Source organism: Lepisma saccharinum, chromosome 7, assembly GCF_977018435.1.
Source record: "Lepisma saccharinum chromosome 7, izLepSacc3.1, whole genome shotgun sequence".
Classification (NCBI taxonomy): Eukaryota; Metazoa; Arthropoda; class Insecta; order Zygentoma; family Lepismatidae; genus Lepisma; species Lepisma saccharinum.
Window position 1 is genome coordinate 67285446 of NC_139235.1, and position 18273 is coordinate 67303718.

The 18273-nt window shown below is 37.0% G+C and overlaps 1 protein-coding gene across 1 annotated transcript in view; it reads right to left on the minus strand.

Annotated features, from left to right (window-relative positions):
- Window positions 1–3642: 3642 nt before the first annotated feature.
- LOC145989890 (WD repeat-containing protein 13-like) overlaps window positions 3643–18273 on the minus strand; it is a 33266-nt gene continuing 18635 nt past the window's right edge. The window contains exons 9-10 of the mRNA XM_083125369.1: window positions 4902–5020; window positions 3643–3960 (exon numbers count right to left, since the gene is read on the minus strand). Coding sequence (XP_082981495.1) covers window positions 3767–3960; window positions 4902–5020 — 313 coding nt within the window. The 3' untranslated portion in view covers window positions 3643–3766. The remainder of the gene's footprint in view (window positions 3961–4901; window positions 5021–18273) is intronic.

Genomic DNA, 18273 nt, shown 5'->3' on the forward strand with positions numbered 1-18273 from the left:
TATGTATGAGCGTGTTCTCATTTTAACATATCTTTCATATGGTGCTTGCTTAGTGTACGAGCAAAGATAAAAAAATAGCTTTCAGGATCATTAGGTTTGGAAAGCAAAGGGTAAGAGAATTATTAACACAAAGGCAATTTAAAATGATTCTGTTTTTCTAAATAATATACAGGGTGTAATGAAAGTATAGGTCAATACTTCAGGAATGGCTTCCTCATGCATACAAAAAAAAAGGTTTACATGAACATGGGTCCGTAAATGCATAATTTCTGTCAGGTGATCATAATTAAAAGTTCCCCTACAGAGCCCCTCTGGAGTTCATTTGAAGCATCAGATTGAGGTGAAACTTGGCACAGGAAAGCAAATCCTGATGAAAAATTGTTAAAATTTTCACCATCGGCTGGAAATCTGGCTCTGAAATAATCAGAAGAGTGACATGCAAAACTTCATTTTTAGTTTATCAGTACAGCAGTGTTCAATATGAACACCATCCTCATGAATGGTCCTTCGGAAACATAAGACAGCATGGTTAAATGATTCAGCAGCAGGATGTTCACTGTGCATATTTCAGTGCCACAATTCCACGTGGTGGTGAAAATTTAAACTACTTTTTTTCATCAGAATTCACTTCTCTGTGGTTTCCATAGCCTCTCTACCAAGTTTCACCGCAATCCGAATGGGCTCCGAGAAGGGGAATTTAATTATAACCAACTGGTACTTGCAGTCTTATTACTCAGAAAATACGCATTTCTGGACTCATGTTTTTTTTCTTTCTCTATGCATCTGAGAAAATTGCCTGTATTACATTACTTGCAAGTCTGTTTAGATCTATTCTATTGATTTCTTCCATTCTAAAGGTATTTTTTTTTGCCTATTACAGATTACTTTCCTCGATTAGATTTTTACTATACAGAAAGGAGAAAAAGCATACTGAAGTGGAATATAAAATACTGTAATTGTTCACTATGTTTAGTGGATTGATTACAGAAGCAATTTCTGAAGTAACCACCAAATGACATGGTATATGATTGGCCTTATATGTTATCTAGAAACTGTGGCGGCCGGCGTCAACTATGATGGGTAGTGCCAACGTGATCAAGAAATAAATTAAAAAAAAAAAAAAAAAAAAAAAAACCTCCGCAATGTCCCCCCCCCTGCCCCCTCCTTGACGTTGTGCCACTGGCCAAGATGTTTATCCTCGTTTGGTAACTTGAAATACAACGTGTGTTTAAGTAATAACGTACTAATCAGATTCATCTTCACTCACTAACCTATCTTTATACACTACAGGACACTTCCCTAAAAATATAACAGTTACAAGAGGAAAGGAAAAACAACTCCTATCACCTTCTCCTCCTCCATGCACACGTATTCTAACTTGATGTCGAAGATATATATTTTTTTATGGAAAGAAATTGTCGAAATGCCAAAGGAAACTTGGATCATCATAGGATTTTTTACTTTTATATTTTAAAAAAGTCTAGATGGCCCTCTTGGTGCATCTATCTATTATCAAAAATGTTCATTTAACTTGGGAAAAATACTAGGTTCGTTTCTCCAAAAGTAGGCAGAAAGGCTCATTTACATTTGGTGAGTTTACTCGTCCGTGAGTGAGCGTGTGACAACTAGCGCAGCGAGTGTCGATTACACGAAGCTAGTAACAACTTGCTACCCGCTCTAGAGGTTTCGAGAGAGGTTTTACCTTGTGTTCCAGTTGTTTCTGTGTTTTTAATAGTTTAGTAAAATGAAGTGGAACAGCAACAATATTGTTCAATTTTTAAAAAAAAATTATGAACAATATCCTGTTATCGAACACCAAACACACACACTATTGTAATGTAAAATTAAAAGCTGAAGTTTACAAAAAAATGTACGAACAGCTTGAAAGCGAGAACTTACTCCAAGGCATGGACGAAAAGCAGCTGAAGGCCAAAATTTAAAATATGTCTATAGACAAGAACTAGGTAAAATGGAAAAGAGCAGCAAAATGGTTGTGGAACAGAAGAAATATATTTTCTTTTTTCCAACCTCCAGGTGTAACAAAAGAGCAACAACAATAATTCCCGCATGTATTACTACTTCCGACATTTCGGCCACAACTACACATAGAACGATTTTACTAGACTGTAAAATATCAAGCGAGTTGCGAGAAAAGTAGCCCAGTCTTCAACTTCACTCGCTGGAGCAAAGCGAGCGACGAGTTAACTAGCCAACGTTGTTACATTGAGGGAGTTTTATAGCAGCGAGTAAATTCGCAAGCGAGTAGCGAGTAAACTCTCCTAGTCTAATTGAGGCTTTAGACTGAATTTTCCACACTTGTTGACCACAAAAAGAATTAGTGTTGAAGCAAGATAAATAGGACAAGGTGTATTGAAATACACATGCGTTTCTCAAGAAATTCTAGCTTGTTTTCATGTCATACATGACCTTTCCATTTAAAAAATAATAAGTTATAAGATGGAGGTTTCAACTGGCTTAAATTCTCAGAAGAAAGGTGTTCTATATAGCGTATCAATCCATAGGATTATTCTCTAAGCTTCCTTTCACCTAAGTCCATTCACTTGTTTACACCAGCTGTCCAGTCCTCTCAGGTATTTGAATTATGCACAGTTGAGTGTTAAGCAGACTTCCACTTCCTGATAGATTGAGGTGGGGCTGCAAGGAGTAAGCAGCTTGCAATAATAGGAAGGTTAAAACTGACTGATCAGCATACAGGAAGTCTGCAGAAAGAGGTGTTGAGAGGGACGGACAGACTGGCAAGGGACTTACTTTTGGTTTTGATTAGAGACGGGCAACAGCAGTTTGGAAAGGGGAGAAGGAGACCAGTTTGTTTGAGCTAGGTGAACTACCTACGAAGCCTAGAGAGAGCTTAGTTTTATTTTACTCTACGTGATCAATTTCATTAACATTCTTCTAAGTTTTTCTTGTATGTACGCATTGCTTGCATTGTAGAATTATTTTCCTGTAGTTTATGGTTATTACAAGCATAAGAAAACAGTTTTTCTTTGTGACGTTTCAGGAGAACACACGCTCCCTCCATCAGACATATATTTTCATTTTGACTAAAGATAGTTATAACAATGGTTAGTAATTTTTTAAACAAAAAGAATCTGTTATATAATGGATGTTGTCAATAATTTGATCAAAAAAAAAAATTATATCTGAAATAAAAATAAAACAGACTGCTTCTTTTCACAGTTAAGTTGCTATATTACAACAATGTAACATTGACAACATCCATTATATAACAGATTATTTTTGTTTAAAAAATTACTAACCATTGTTATAACTGTATCTTTAGTCAAAATGAAAATAAATGTCTGATGAAGGGAGCGTGTGTTCTGAAACGTCACAAAGAAAAACTGTTTTCTTATGCTTGTAATAACCGTAAACTACAGGAAAATAATTCTTCTAAGTGGAGACAGGTAATTATCCTACCCATAACATGCATGATTCAGGTTCAAAGGTTCACTAAATCGAACGAGTGACTATTTGCCATTTCTAGTATAATATTTAGGTATTCTATTTCAGTTGTACCTTTCGCAGCCAAGCATCCTACTTGTCATGAGGACAAGTGTTCTCATCATTATGGATTGATACGATAGTAACAAATAACTAATAAAAGAAGGTTACTCGTAAATATATTTCATGATACATGTACAGAAATTATATAAAATAAATAATATAGAATGTATATTATCTTACACAATACTCAGGAATTCTTGATACTGCAAGACAACCACCTCCAAACCAGCAAGATCTTATTTTACTGAGCAACCCTCTTCTCTCGTTTCCAAACGATCACCAATCCTTGAGAATCGCTTGTTGCCAGCAGAGATTCATCATAATTAAAGCTAACGCCCAAAACAGGAGACGAATGACCCTGCAATTTGTTCACACAGGGCTTTACTTCACGTTCAATGTCGAAGAAGTACACGCAACAATCCTCGCTGCCTGTCACTGTAATGAGAATATATTTTTCCTGTAGAAATTACATGGTGCGCAATGTTCCTGAAATTGTGTTGCCAATTTTTATATTATTACATACAGGGCAATGACAAACACATTTCCCAACAAAGGAGAGAAATACAGGGTGATACCTGAAATGCTGGCTACATAATACTTCGTTACCTTTTTGGGCCACCCTGAAAAACCGTGCTTTTAAGACTTGTATCATACACTGCAGGGTAAATTATGTGAAAATATTAGATAACCTAGTTTATCAAATTTAATAACATTAGATGATATTTTAAAAATATTTAAATGAAGTATCCTTTGATCAATTAATGCATGGGAATTATATGATCCACTAGGATGAATGCAAACCTTGCATAACTAAATTTTATATTTCTTCTATTTGTGATGCATGAACAGTTGCTGATATTTTTGTTTCTTGCGACAGCATGTTTTGTTAAAACTGATTAGATCTTGATATGTTAAACCAGATGCATGACCGGATCAAGAAAGTGTGGGGCGTTACCCCCACACCCCCTATACGCCTTCATGGCGTGGTGCTAAGCACAGGGGAGGACTTTACTTTTACCTTTTATGTTAAACCAGATGTGTGCTAAAAAAATGTCATAATGTTTCCTGATTTCTGAGAACTTCAAAACCATTCAGTGCTGCATGTAATAGCTACAATGTACGTTTACAATGCAAAGAGTTGGGAAATTAATCCTAATGGTGAGCTGTATTGGTGTGTGCTCACAAAAGCTGATTATATCCTGTTATAAGAACAATGCTCCATAAAGAAATTGGAAGTGAATATTAGTTTAACAAGTATTCGCAAATACATTACTTTAAGGCACATAACCTCTCAAGTTTTTTCTAGAAAAATGGTACCAAACAACAATAGCATACAGTTTTAAGTTACAGTGAATGTATTGATGAATGCCACTTACCAACACAGGCTCCTTGACGAAATGACATGATGGGGCAAAACGTAGACTTTATCAAATAGTTCTTGTGTCGCACAGGAAACTTTCGCCGCAACTGAATATTTCCTTGTTTGTCAGTAACTCTGCAATATAATCAATTATATTATTAGGGCTTGAAGTTGATGAAAAAGATTTTTTTTTTCTGAGCCTTGAAAATAATGCTAAATCTGATATCAGTCTGGTACCTTTTAAGTTAGAATCAGAAAACATTGTTTTCATTTTGCTTTTTTTCCCCCAATCTTTTTTTGTTCTAGGCCATTTTTCAGTAATTTCTGCTGTTTTTATTGCTCCATTTTTTGAGGTTTATTTTTTCCTTCCAAGCCTACGGTTTCGTGAATTTTAAATGCATTTGCTACCATAATTGATGTATTTAAATTTCCTGACATGGTCTTTTTTAAAGCTCACCATTAAGCAAAAATACGGGCAATGGAAATGCACAATATCATTTTAAACTGGAATGTTTGGCAATGGATAAGTAATTAATTGTCGTACATTTATTTTTTCCCCAGCACTTAGAATATTTTGTGTGAAGTGAATCCTACTTTGAGATTCCTTTGCCGGCCACTATAATCACTTTAATTGGTGGTTTTAGTCAAAATACAAAAAAAATTATAATCTGATGTATTTTCAGATGCTGGAAAACTACTCTATCGTGGAAGGTCCTTAATTCATTTTATCCCTTTGCTTCAGTAGTTTAAACCACCAAACAATGGGTTTTGTCTAATTATTCAACTACCCTTTTGTAATTTATGAAAAAAATAAAAAGTAATTTCAAGAGCAAAAATTATTTTTAGGTATTTTTTAATTTTTTTTAGGCCTAGCCTTATATATTATAGTGATTGAATAATCAACTGTTTAATTGCATTATTTTCAGATAGAAAAAGTATCATCCAATTGTTCAGTACACTTCTCAACTTCTTATTTGACCGCCCCGAAAGAATTCTAAGTCCGAAAATCGTAAACTTAGCAACATTGCACTTCAGCGCCAGCTGAGAGTAGCCAACTTTGAGTTCGTCATTCAACTAGACGAAAAACGCTGCGGTGAAAGGATTCCAATTTCGCACATTCCATGAACTTATAAACTATCAATCGCTAATATAATACACACTGAAACTGAAATAGTAAATTGAAATAAGAATAAGAATGAGAATCGTGCGAAATTGTAACAATTCTGCTTGCTCGACTTGATATCACATAGGTTTGAAACACTGAACAGGGGTTTTCTCCACCTGGAGTAAATCGCCATCAAGTTTGAGTAGAAAGAGGCAAATTTCTGAGGAGTTTATGCGACATTTTATTTACAATGCCCTGCACAATATCGAACAGATCTAAAAGAAATCATTTATTTCACGACTTGTGGAGAAAACATGCTGGAACACAGGAAGATCGATTTTATCATAAACATCTACGTGTTTGTAAGGGAATGTTGTCATTAAGTTAACGTAGAGCAGTTGGTTAGACGCTGGTATCCATATTTTTCAACATACTTGAAAGGTCGCGGGTTCAAATCCCACCCTCTATTTTTTTTTTTTTTTTTTTTGTGTGTGTGTGTGTGTGTGTGTGTGTGTGTGTGTGCTAAACAGAGACAATTGATATTTCAACACTGTAAAATATCCGATGCACACTTCAAGGGATGTCTCTTCTGCACATTTTCTCCCTAAGAAGGTTAATGCTTATTCAGTTGCTTGCCAGGATTTAAGGTTAAAACTTTTTGTATTTTAGCTATTCGTCATAAGCTGAGTTAACACACATTATGACTAATTTACATATAATATATATGCATTCAGGATGCTGTAGGTAATGGTATTTAATCCTGGGTTCGAATCCTGGTCAGGCATGGGTGTTCTTTGTAAGTGTTCCTTCATCAATTTCATCATCCCATCACCCATTCTCATCTTCGCGATGAACCAAAAACGTCACAAAGGCGAAGTAAATTAAACCAAATCATCAATCAAGTAATGGAATTTAAGATAAGTATCAGGGTGGCGACAGACCTGGAAAACCTGGAAAACCGGGAAAAGTCAGGGAATTTGAGGTGTCAAAAATAGTCAGGGAAATGTCAGGGAATTTCGACTTTTTTTTTTTTTTTTTTAAATTTAAAGATATCGTTATGGAACTCTGCATGGGAACAGAAAATTGTTATAACTCGGGCACTATGGGAGCAATCTACTTCGGATAAGTTTTGTTTTGCAGCTAAAACATCACAGCATGCAACCGTGTACAATTCAGAACGCCGGACCGAGGAAGGGGGTTTCGGGGGCGCGACCCCCGAATTTCAATAGAAAAAACAAAAATCTGAAGATTGCCCACTCTTCTCCCACTATTTTGGGAAGAAGGCGCGAACTTTAGTATTCTTTTCAAAGAATGGACATTTCTCAAGAGAATGAAACATGTTTCATGTTCTTGGGTGCCATACAAGTAGAATAATAAGTCAAAATGTGATTTTTTATTTTTACAAAAAATATGTAACTTGCATTTTTGGAGGAAAATTGTTATAACTCTGGCACTATGGGAGCAATCTACTTCAGATAAGTTTTGTTTTTGAGATAAAACATCATAGCATGCAACCGTGTACAATTCAGAACGCCGGACCGAGGAAGGGGAGCTGGGGGCACGACCCCCGAATTTCAATGGAAAATACAATAATTTGGAGTTTGCCCCTACTTTCCCGCTATTTTGGGGAAATGGCGGGAAATTTAGTATTCTTTTCACAGAATGGACATTTCTCAAGAGCACGTAACATGCTTCATGTTCTTGGGTGCCATACAAGTTTAATAATAAGCCAAAATGTGATTTTTTTTACGAAAAAAAAATATGTAATTTGAATTTTTAGATAAGTTTTGTTTTGTTTTTCAGATAGAACATCACAGCATACAAACGTGTACAATTCAGAACGCCTGAGCGAGGAAGGGGGTTTGGGGGACCTCGTCCCCAAATTTCAATGAAAAATACATAAAAATCTGAAGTTTGCCCCCTCTTCTCCCGCTATTTTGGGGAGAAGGCGCAAACCTTAGTATTCTCTTCAAAGAATGGACGTTTCCAAAGAGAATGAAACATGTTTCATGTTCTTGGGTGCCATAAGCCAAAATGTGAAACACTGTTTTTTACTAAAAATAGGTAATTTGCATATTGCTCAAAAAATTGTTATAACTCTGGAATATGCGAGCAATCTACTTTGGATAAGTTTTAATTTGTAGCTAAAACATCAAAGCATGCAACCGTGTACAATTTAGAACGCTGAACCGAGGAAAGGGGGTTTGGGGGTGCAGCCCCCTAATTTCAATGAAGAAACCATAAGAATCTGGAGTTTGCCCCCTCTTCCCCGCTATTTGGGAAGAAGGCGCGAACTTTAGTGTTCTTTTCAAAGAATGGACATTTCTGAAGAGAACGTAACATGTTTCATGTTCTTGGGTCCCATACAAGTTGAATAATAAGCCAACATGTGATTTTTAAATATTTTTTTTTACAAAAAGTAGGTAATTTGCATTTTTGGAGGAAAATTGTTATAACTCTGGCACTATGGGAGCAATCTTCTTCGGATAAGTTTTGTTTTACAGATATACCGTAATATCAGAGCATGCAACCGTGTATAATTCAGAATGCCGAACCGAGGAATGGGGTTTGGGGGCGCGACCACCGAATTTCGATGAAAGAAAAACAAACATCTGGAGTTGCCCTCTCTTCTGCCTCTATTTTTGGGAGAAGGCGCAAACCTTAGTATTCTCTTCAAAGAATTGACGTTTCCAAAGAGATTGAAACATGTTTCATGTTCCTGGGTGCCATACAAGTTGAATAATACGCCAAAATGTGAAATGTGGCATGGATATGTTGCAGAGAGGGGGGAGGTTGGTCATCAGTATGAATTTCCCAGGCTTGCTCCAGACCTGTGTCAAGAGTTTCCACCCAAACATAAGTGTATGAAGGTCCAAAAAAGCACATTCATTTCGTAATCAGCACCATGATACCATATGGTATCATCGGGCGAGTACGACCTTACACTGATGATACCATATGGTATCATCAGGGGATAAAATGTTAAGCCTCTAAATATTACGTGGAAAATGCATTGAATTATCATTTTTTTTCTTGTCCATATGGGAGTAGTAAGGGGACCTGTCAACAGCTGGAGCGGGTGGCGCCGTCCGATAGTTGTCTGACGTCGTAGTAAGGCATTTTGTTGGGCAAACTGAAGGAACATGGAAACAAATAGGTTCCATTGATACATACGATTTTTGTCGAATATCGCCACCCGACAAAGTATCTCACTACAACATGCGACAGAAAGTGCATGGACTGTAACATCCAACAAAAATCGTATGCATAAACAAGAAGAGCTTTAGACTGTAAATATGCTGCTGGTATTTTATTACTCTTCTGGCTCACTTCACCTTATTTAATGTAGCAGTGCTTACGAAGATTTTCTTTCATCATCCTGACGTATTACTGGTTTCGCACAAGTTAACATACGTTTACAATGACATTGCACTATTCTTAGATATCAAGAAGAATCCAACCAAATGGAATATGTATTGAATACTATCACGAAAAAGTGAAACATAAATCTGCATTAGTGAACGTTATAAAAATTGGCAAGTGCATGCTCCCAACCTCAACCTTAAATTGACTGTTTAAACTCATGAGAGACGGTCATTAATCTCTCACTGAGTAAGGTTAATGTCCAATATTATGAAATAAAATACTAATAATAAATACGTAAATATTTTAATATCATATTTACTCGAATCATTCAATCATAAAAGCAAATCACTTTCTTCAAGAATTGACTTTTCTCTGCCAGTCCTGCTAAATTTTCACTTTCCATCTACTGATTTATACGAGGGGTGGCCAGAAAGTAATTTCCAATTAGTATTGACATTGATTTTTTTTCGCAAACGCGAAAACTGTGAAAAATGGTAAATGCTGCGAAGTATGTTTAGGAATGAGCAGTGATGATGTCTGGACACATTTCTCGCCCGTTCGAAATAATGTGAATTTGGCATAACATGGGAATTGTTGGCATTTTTAGCGATTTTTTTAAAATAAATGTCCTATATCAACGAAAAATTCCATGAAATTAAACATTCTTGTCTTTTCTAGGCCATGTTTGTGTACATAGAACATGCAAGGTTTCCAACATTTTACTCAAGAGTAAACTGTAGAGTTATACGTACATGGAATAATTCCGACAGCCACATTAAATCATGTATTTCCCACAATTTTTTCAACTTAACAAGTCAAGAAAAGATAATGCCAATTTTTGGTGCCATAATATATTGGTGTCTGTCACGTGAGATTCATTGATTTTAATTTTTTGGGTGCGTCGCCACTTATGGTCATTATGCACCCTTCAGTATATACGGGGAAAATTCCATTATCTAAAATCTTTACCTTAAAATTAAAAAAGGGGTATGGAAAATAACTTTCCCGAAATAACTTTCAAGATATCGAACTCGTACAAAGAGGCGTAAGCCATTTGACTTACTTTGAAACAGTAGTTTAAAAACACCATGAAGGTATAATTTCAGATATTTGCCAGAAAATGCGCTAAAATGAAAATGTGAATTTTGGGGAAAATAACACCTTGTAGTAAAAAATAAAAAATAAGAAAATAAACCAATTTTAAAAAAAAATAACAAAATATCAAGGTCTCTACCGATTAGGTATAAATAAAACAAGAATATCAGTTGTAATTTATTACATTAGTAACAGTGATTCCTAACCTAATTTTCGGCATAATTACCACCGTTGTTCTGTCATTTGTTGTAGCTGTCAAATCCTTGCCCTGCCAGAAACCTCTTCAGTTAAACAAAGAGATGAAAGTCGGTACATTCAAGGCCAGGGCTGTACAGGGAGTTGTCGAAGATCTCTCACCCGAAGTGATGCAAAGTACCCGTGTGTACTCAGCTGTATGGGGTTGTGCACATTCGATTGACCTTCCGTGAATTGTCTGCACCATGGTCTGACCTTACTATCACTCATGACGTCCGGTCTGCACACCTGATACGATTGCTGGTGGCTCTGTGCCAAATTCTGAGCGTGCAATGTAGGCTACATCGCAGTCTGTGGGAGACTGTATGAGAGCTGCAATCTTTAACCTAGAACTGTCCTAAAGTGGCTGCATTGCAACTGTACCAGATTACAGCTACATGCCACTTCTTCCTGCCTGCATGTGTGTGTGTCGCTCTCCTACCACTATTGCTGTGTATAGGCACCTTTGGAGGAGCTTTTTTCAGGATGCCCCTCGTATATGAACTTTCAGAACCTTTTTTATTAGAGTGTTCCTGTTTTAATGTGTGGTTAGCTAAATCAGGTACCTATACAATGCAATTCTATAAATTCATTGCCTTCAATTTCTAATACTTACGTACCCTTTTCGTCAGTATTAATGGTATAACGTATAACTACATATTGTCAGTTTCACAGTACTTCACTTGGATATATTGTACTGAAGCAGAAATCCCATTGATAATGTAAGGAAGTATGACACTTTATTTTGTTCGATTCAATTGTTTCACTTATATGCAAGAGTTAAGTTGTTTACTTTACAGAGAAGAGAGAAGTAGCTTAATGCATTGAAAAATGAGTCCGCACTCATGGTTCTTGCAAGCAGAGGGTTCCAAACCTCAGTGGAAATATCAACATATAATATGGAGAATGTATAGCTAAGGAGACTGATAAATTACAAATTGTATTTCTTAATCAATCACTCTTCACTCTTATCTCATTTAGTCGTAACTTTAAAAATAATCAACTATTTTATTTTAAACTTACTGCGTATGAAAAATTCCGTAATCGTTCCCTAGCTTGTGAATTGTAATAATTTTCCAAATTCACTATTTTGCAGTTTTAATTCAAATCATAGTGAATAGAGAAATTAAGTCAATTTCATAGAAGATAATATTGGTACTTAATGAAACCATACATGGATCTGTGTGAGTTTATTGTTTCTATTTGCAAAAATATCGATTTAGTTTAGTTTGTAATTGTCAGGGAAAAATGTAAATTTTCTCCTGGAAAACCTGGAAAAGTCAGGGAATTTCATTTCTGCTTGTTTGTAGCCACCCTGAGTATTGTGTACGCTCTTCACTCCACAACTAAAATATTAATTATTTCAAAATACTAACACACAAACACACACAATTATAATAGGAAATAATCCACTACATTGATGTATTGAATTTTTGTAACGAACGGGAGAGTTTAATGTATTCAATTCGCTAAGATTGGTTATGTGATGTCGTTTATTTAGTAATGACTGTTCTTGTTCCCCTCACTTCGATCTTCCAATGCATCTAAATCTAATAATAAATCCCCAATAAACGTAAGTAAATACCTTTTGCGACCGAGGCCGATGCGATAAAAATCTACTAATAACTATTTATATATTACGTGACATCTAATAAATGCAAAACTTGAGAATGATCATTAATTCGGCACTGCTTTATATCCAAAATACTTGTCTAATTTCAACAAAATAATACTGTTATTTCAACAGAAAGTATATCTAACGAACTTTCCACCAAATTCGCAATATTCAAAACAGCCACCCTCAGACTTGCTTATACGTTACTTGATTCTGCCATTCCACGTGGCACGTGATTCAGTAATATAATTGAAATGGTTTCCGAAAATTCTAAACGCTTCATCATTACTGCCACCTCCTGATATACACAGAGAGATCATCCAAGAACAGTATATACATATTTTACGTCCGATGCCATACTCCTTCCGAAAATAAAATTCGGCAGCATGAGGAATCGCAGTTACGACCACGCTTGCCAGTAACAAGCACGTTATCCGTCATCCCTTCAATCCCTGAAGATAAAAGAGCTCTCGAAACCTCGGAAGCCTATCCAGAAATAACCTCGTTGATATCCCGGTAAATCCTCTTCATCAAAGTTCGCATGAGTTTAGGCAAAATTTGAGCTAAAATACACTGCAAAATACCGGGCATTTGTGTAGAGAGGAACTTATCCACAATCTGTGGCAAAGAAATGTTTGGAGCACTGGCAGGTGGTTGTTGCCGCAACCATGTTAGGAAACTTTTTGTCTATTTCCTTGTAGAACAGTTGGTAAGACGTGTATTTTTTTTATCTAAAATGAAAGATCACAGGTTCAAATCCTAGCCGCTCAATTTCTTTTCTGTTGAAGTGAACACAGAAGTACGATATTTACTGAATACAAAAAATTTGAAATAATTAACCTTGAATATAACAGATTACTCTATGAAAAACAAATCGCATGATTACAACTCTAGAGTTTCAAGAGTATTCCTTACGCATACTTTCATTCGACGTCTTGTGTATATTTCTATAATAACATGAGGTTTTATATAAAGCAATGTGTCCCCAAAACTGTTTATTGTTCAATTTCCAACATGAACATTGAAACTTGAATGTTTCGGTGATGTTGCATTAAGACCCGAAGGAATCAATTTTATGAGTGGAATAGATTTATTATGTGAATAAATATGATGTTGCAATTATTGTTTTGGGGAGAAGATCGTTTAATTATTGTTTTTTTTGTGGACGAAAAAATTGTGACAAAAACTTTACTAAGTATTACATAAAAAAAAACGTGAAAGCTGAGCCGGGTTTGAACCAATACCTCAAAGAGAAAAGATGAACGTAAGAAGATGTATGCTTGTCTGAAACGTTACAACTACGCTACAGATGTTCCGAACGTGTGTGCGTGTTTAGTAATACCAAATACTTTTACACATGGATGTAAAGAGCACTCGTTGTAGCATATTTGTCATAATTATTCTTTATTTATTTGTTAAATGAAAGTAATGTAATTGTAAATAATGGTTAAATTTATTTTATTATTCTTGACATCCTTTTCTGGTATGAATTCGTACGAAACTTTTCATGGCTGAATGTAATTGGAAGTCGTCTTTGAACCAACTGCAGCATCACGTGATTAACTATACCAATAGAAGACCTTATTTCCTTTGAACTACGCTCTAAACAGAGGCATGCAACATTTATTTCTTCAACCTCGCGAAGAATGGAGCACTACAACAAATCCACAAGAGAAAGAGTGATCGGTTTGATCGAGGGAGCTGGATTGTCACCTGGTTTAGCTGGCGAGCAGTATGGCGTTCCAGCACGGACAGCAAGGAGGTGGTGGGCTCGATACGAAGAAACTGGTGAGGCATCACGGAAAAGACGCGAGAGCTGGGGCCGTGTTTCGACACCAGTGCAAGACGATCGGCTGATAGCGGAGTGTGAAGCCAATCCATTCCAGTCAGCCACTCAACTCAAGGCAAGGGCCGATTTTCCTGGTTGCCCACAGACAGTTCGGCGGAGGCTGGCTGCTTCTGGTTTACGGGCACGAAGGGCAGCAAAGAAGGAGGTCTTGACGGATGCACACAGAACTGATAGGCTAGCATTTGCTGAAGAAAATATTGATAGGATTTGGGATAGAGTAATCTTCTCAGACGAGAAAGTATTTTCTACTGCAAATGATGGTCCGGTTCTGGTCTACCGGCGTCAAGGACAACGATTTGATCCCCATTTTTTTGCTAACTCACGTCGGCGTGGACGCGTGAGCGTGCCTGTCTGGGGTTGGATATCTCTCGGTGGCGGAGGTGACCTACACCGCATAGAAGGACGTCTCAACGGGATACAGTATGTGCACATTTTGGAGCATGTTATGGTTCCTGGCGTGCGAGCTTTGTATCCCGAGGGAAATATTGACTTCCAGCAAGACCACTCCTCCATCCATGATTCAGCCATCGTTCAGCGTTGGTTTTCTGAACGAAACGACATACATCTAATTGACTGGCCACCCATGGGATGCGACATCAACCCAATTGAAAATATGTGGGCCGAGGTCGTTCGATGTTTGAAAGAAAGCTGGCCCGATCCACCACCTCGCAGAAGTGATGAACTATTTGACCACGTCAACAATGCCTGGAATGAAGTGTGCACTTCGCACAGGTATATTCGACATCTTGTGCAATCCGTTCCTCGACGCCTGAGACATGTCATAGATGCAGGTGGCTACTGGACAAGATATTAAATAAATGTTCAATTTTCCCAAACAGTCCTTTTCAGGACTAACAAATTAAAAAAAAAATACACTCGTGTAAGAAATAATTTGGAACCTTTCATATATTATTGTCTTACAGGCCTCAATATAAATAAAAATATCCAGATGAAGTGAGGCTCGAACCCTAATCAAAGACACAAGTGGAACTGGAAATGGGTGCCTTTACCGGATGTGCCACAAAGCTACAACAGAATGAACTCCACAGCTAATACAATATCTTAATTTTTGTTTTCTATTCATGCATACACCTATTCTATCTGGAAAACGGTTTTCTTTTAAAGATTTAGATCACCTATTTTTAACCCTAAAGATCGTAAAGCATAACCATTCATTAGTTATTTCCTTGCTTTGTTGGGGATTTTCCTGTAACGAAGGCACTGATTTGCAGCTAAAATCGAGCTTCCCTTACCTGCTGATCTTACCGAATTTAACACATGTTCGTTTATCGTTTGTGCAACAATGGCCTTCTTAAATTATGTTACATTGCACCTCTGAGTGAGAGAGAGAGAGAGAGAGAGAGAGAGGAAGAAGTTGTGTAGCTTGTGGAAAGCAGGCTAGAATTATATTCAACACTTCATAGAAAAATATATTGAGAAACTGGAAACTATGGAACGATGTTTTCGCGAAAGGAAAACTTATGTAAGAGGAAAGTGAACATGCAGATAGAGTAATTTTAATCACAATGCCGAGCTGGACACAGTAACGACATTACAAGAAAACAACCTCTAGTTACCTTCAGTACAGAAACGTCTTGTCAATTTCTTAACTTATTATTATTGACTCATAATGTGTGTTAACACAACTTATGACGCACAGCTGAATGAATTTGATTGAATTTCTGACGAGTATTGACGAGCATATAGGGCCTTGGCCTATCTCCCGACTGCCAGTCTCCTTCCCACAATTCTACCTAGAGGTGTGAGTTCTTCAACTGGTATGAGGTGACGTGGGGTCAGCACGTCGAGCCCTCAGCCGTTATAGAAGATTTTTATGACCGGGTTACGCTACTCACTCGTAACTTCCAAGCAAAGAACATTCTATTTGTATCAGTGGTGTATGCTGGTTCTAACGAGTGGGTAATCTCCGACCTTTTGATCCTCAAACTCCAAAAGTTTCCGTGCAATTTATGTCAAGCTCCATATTGGATTTAGGAATATTGTGTCGGAATGTTTTTCTTATTGCTACGATCACAATCAATTAATTCTCGTTATTGCAGTTTACTATACGTGTAGAATTTCAAATAATAAAACAAGACAGTATTATAAAGCTATAAAAAACAGCCTGTGAAATATAAAATGAAAGACGTGCACTAGTGAAATAAAAACCCGCAATATTAATTTAAGTGCAAAATTCAACTTACTCCAGGACCCGATCACTTGTGCCGTACCACATCCAAAGCACGCTGTTTGTCCAGTTCACGTCAATACGTGTCTTTGCGAAAGATTGCAGCTTAACAAAGGAAGTTATGTGACTTTTGGATTTTTCATGTTTGACACAAGTGTTGCAAAGATTACAGTATCAGCCACGCGTCCATACATTCTTTTCAGCCCCGAAAAGTAAGCACGGCCAACAAAAATGCAAAGCTTATTAACACTTATACTTCCTGTCAACCATGGTGTTTTGTCATAATTTGCTTGCGAATATGCCTCACATATTCCCGATTTTTGTCTTTGTGTGTAGAAATAAGTTCAAGCGATGACACTGGCCTACCTGTATTAACAATTTGCAACTTCTCCTGAAAAGATCTTGTTCCAAAAGGTTTCACCAGCAAATCTTGTATCACATCCATTACCCTTTAACACAGCACTATCACGACAAACACTAACACCTTAATAAATAATAAACACGAAGCCAACGACTACATGCATTCAGTTTCACGCGCCAAACTTCTGTTGTTGTGCTCCTGGCTCAGAAAGAAATTCCCTATGAATGATAAAAAAAAATCCCTTTCCGAGCTCGAAATGACAGGTTTTTAAAAGTTCGAATCATTGCAGGTCAGAGCCAGAATTTTATTTCGGGATGGGGATCATCCCTTATTAGCAGCCGCCACATAAAGTTGAAACAGTGGGGTTAGAAGTCTTGAAGATGAATCTCAGATTATTACAACGTATTATGCAAAGTGTTTAATCCTGCTAATGAAGTAAAATTAATTATCACTATACACTTTTTAAATTAGATATTTGTAGGATTTCGGGGAGGGGGGGTTTCAGCCCCCCCGAGTCCTCCACCTGGTTACGTGCCTGATGTGTTTTTTTCGTTTATGTTTAATTCGTTCATCTTCATCACTATTAATCTAAACAGGCGGAATATAGCAACTTAAATTAACTAATATATATAATTTATTTTTCATATCTTTCCCTTTAAAAAATATTCAGTTCTGTGAAAGAAGTATTCTCGCTGCTTTTGAAGATTAGAGAGGAGAAACAATCACTATTTTTGTAAATACAAGGATTGGGGGGAGTCAGCAAATAGGTGCTTTAATTTCTTAAGCTTTGAATTTTAATTCAGTTTGCTTCATCTTCAATATTTAAGTTTTTCCCTTTTGATAAATTTATGTTCAAGTAACAGAAATCAGCAAGACAGAAGCAAATGTAAAGTGAAAATTAGCGTAGAATTGGTTTGCCCATGTTATTCAGTTTTCCTGTTCTTCGCACTCTACCGGGTATGTTTTCCCTATTCAGCGGAGGGAATGGAGAGGCTCTGAAGGTTGAGAGTGCGACCGGTGGACTCTCACAAGAAGGAGCTTACCCTGGGCACGGAATCACCGCGCCTGAAAAGCAATGTTTCCTCCCCCTCTTTCCTTTCTCCTCCCTCCTCGCCAAGGGTTGCAAGGGAAGCGGGAGGAATGACGTCAGGGTGAGATTCCCTGTAGACATTCCACCGGCTGGAGAAAGGTTCCCGGACATTCGGCGGCAAACGATTGGAAGTATTCGCGCGCTGGAAGCAAGGAAATGTATGCATCGAAATTGGTTTGGAAGAAAATTGGGAAGAAATGTGTATATATATACATTTTTTTTTTAAAAAAAAAGAAATACAGCCGGGTCATCTGCTATTACCTAGATGACCCAGAGTATACGCCGCTGATTTGTATATGTTTCTCTATTGTTGTTTTAAGTCTACTTGCTGCACAGACAGACTATTCGGTACTGGATCTATATTTTAAACTAGAATCCGAAGCAACGTGCCTCCACCGGGTGTTGAGCCCGGGACCCCTTGATTACAACATCCTGTTTAAGAACAGATATTAATGACATATAAGTTCTTAAAATACGCGTATGTG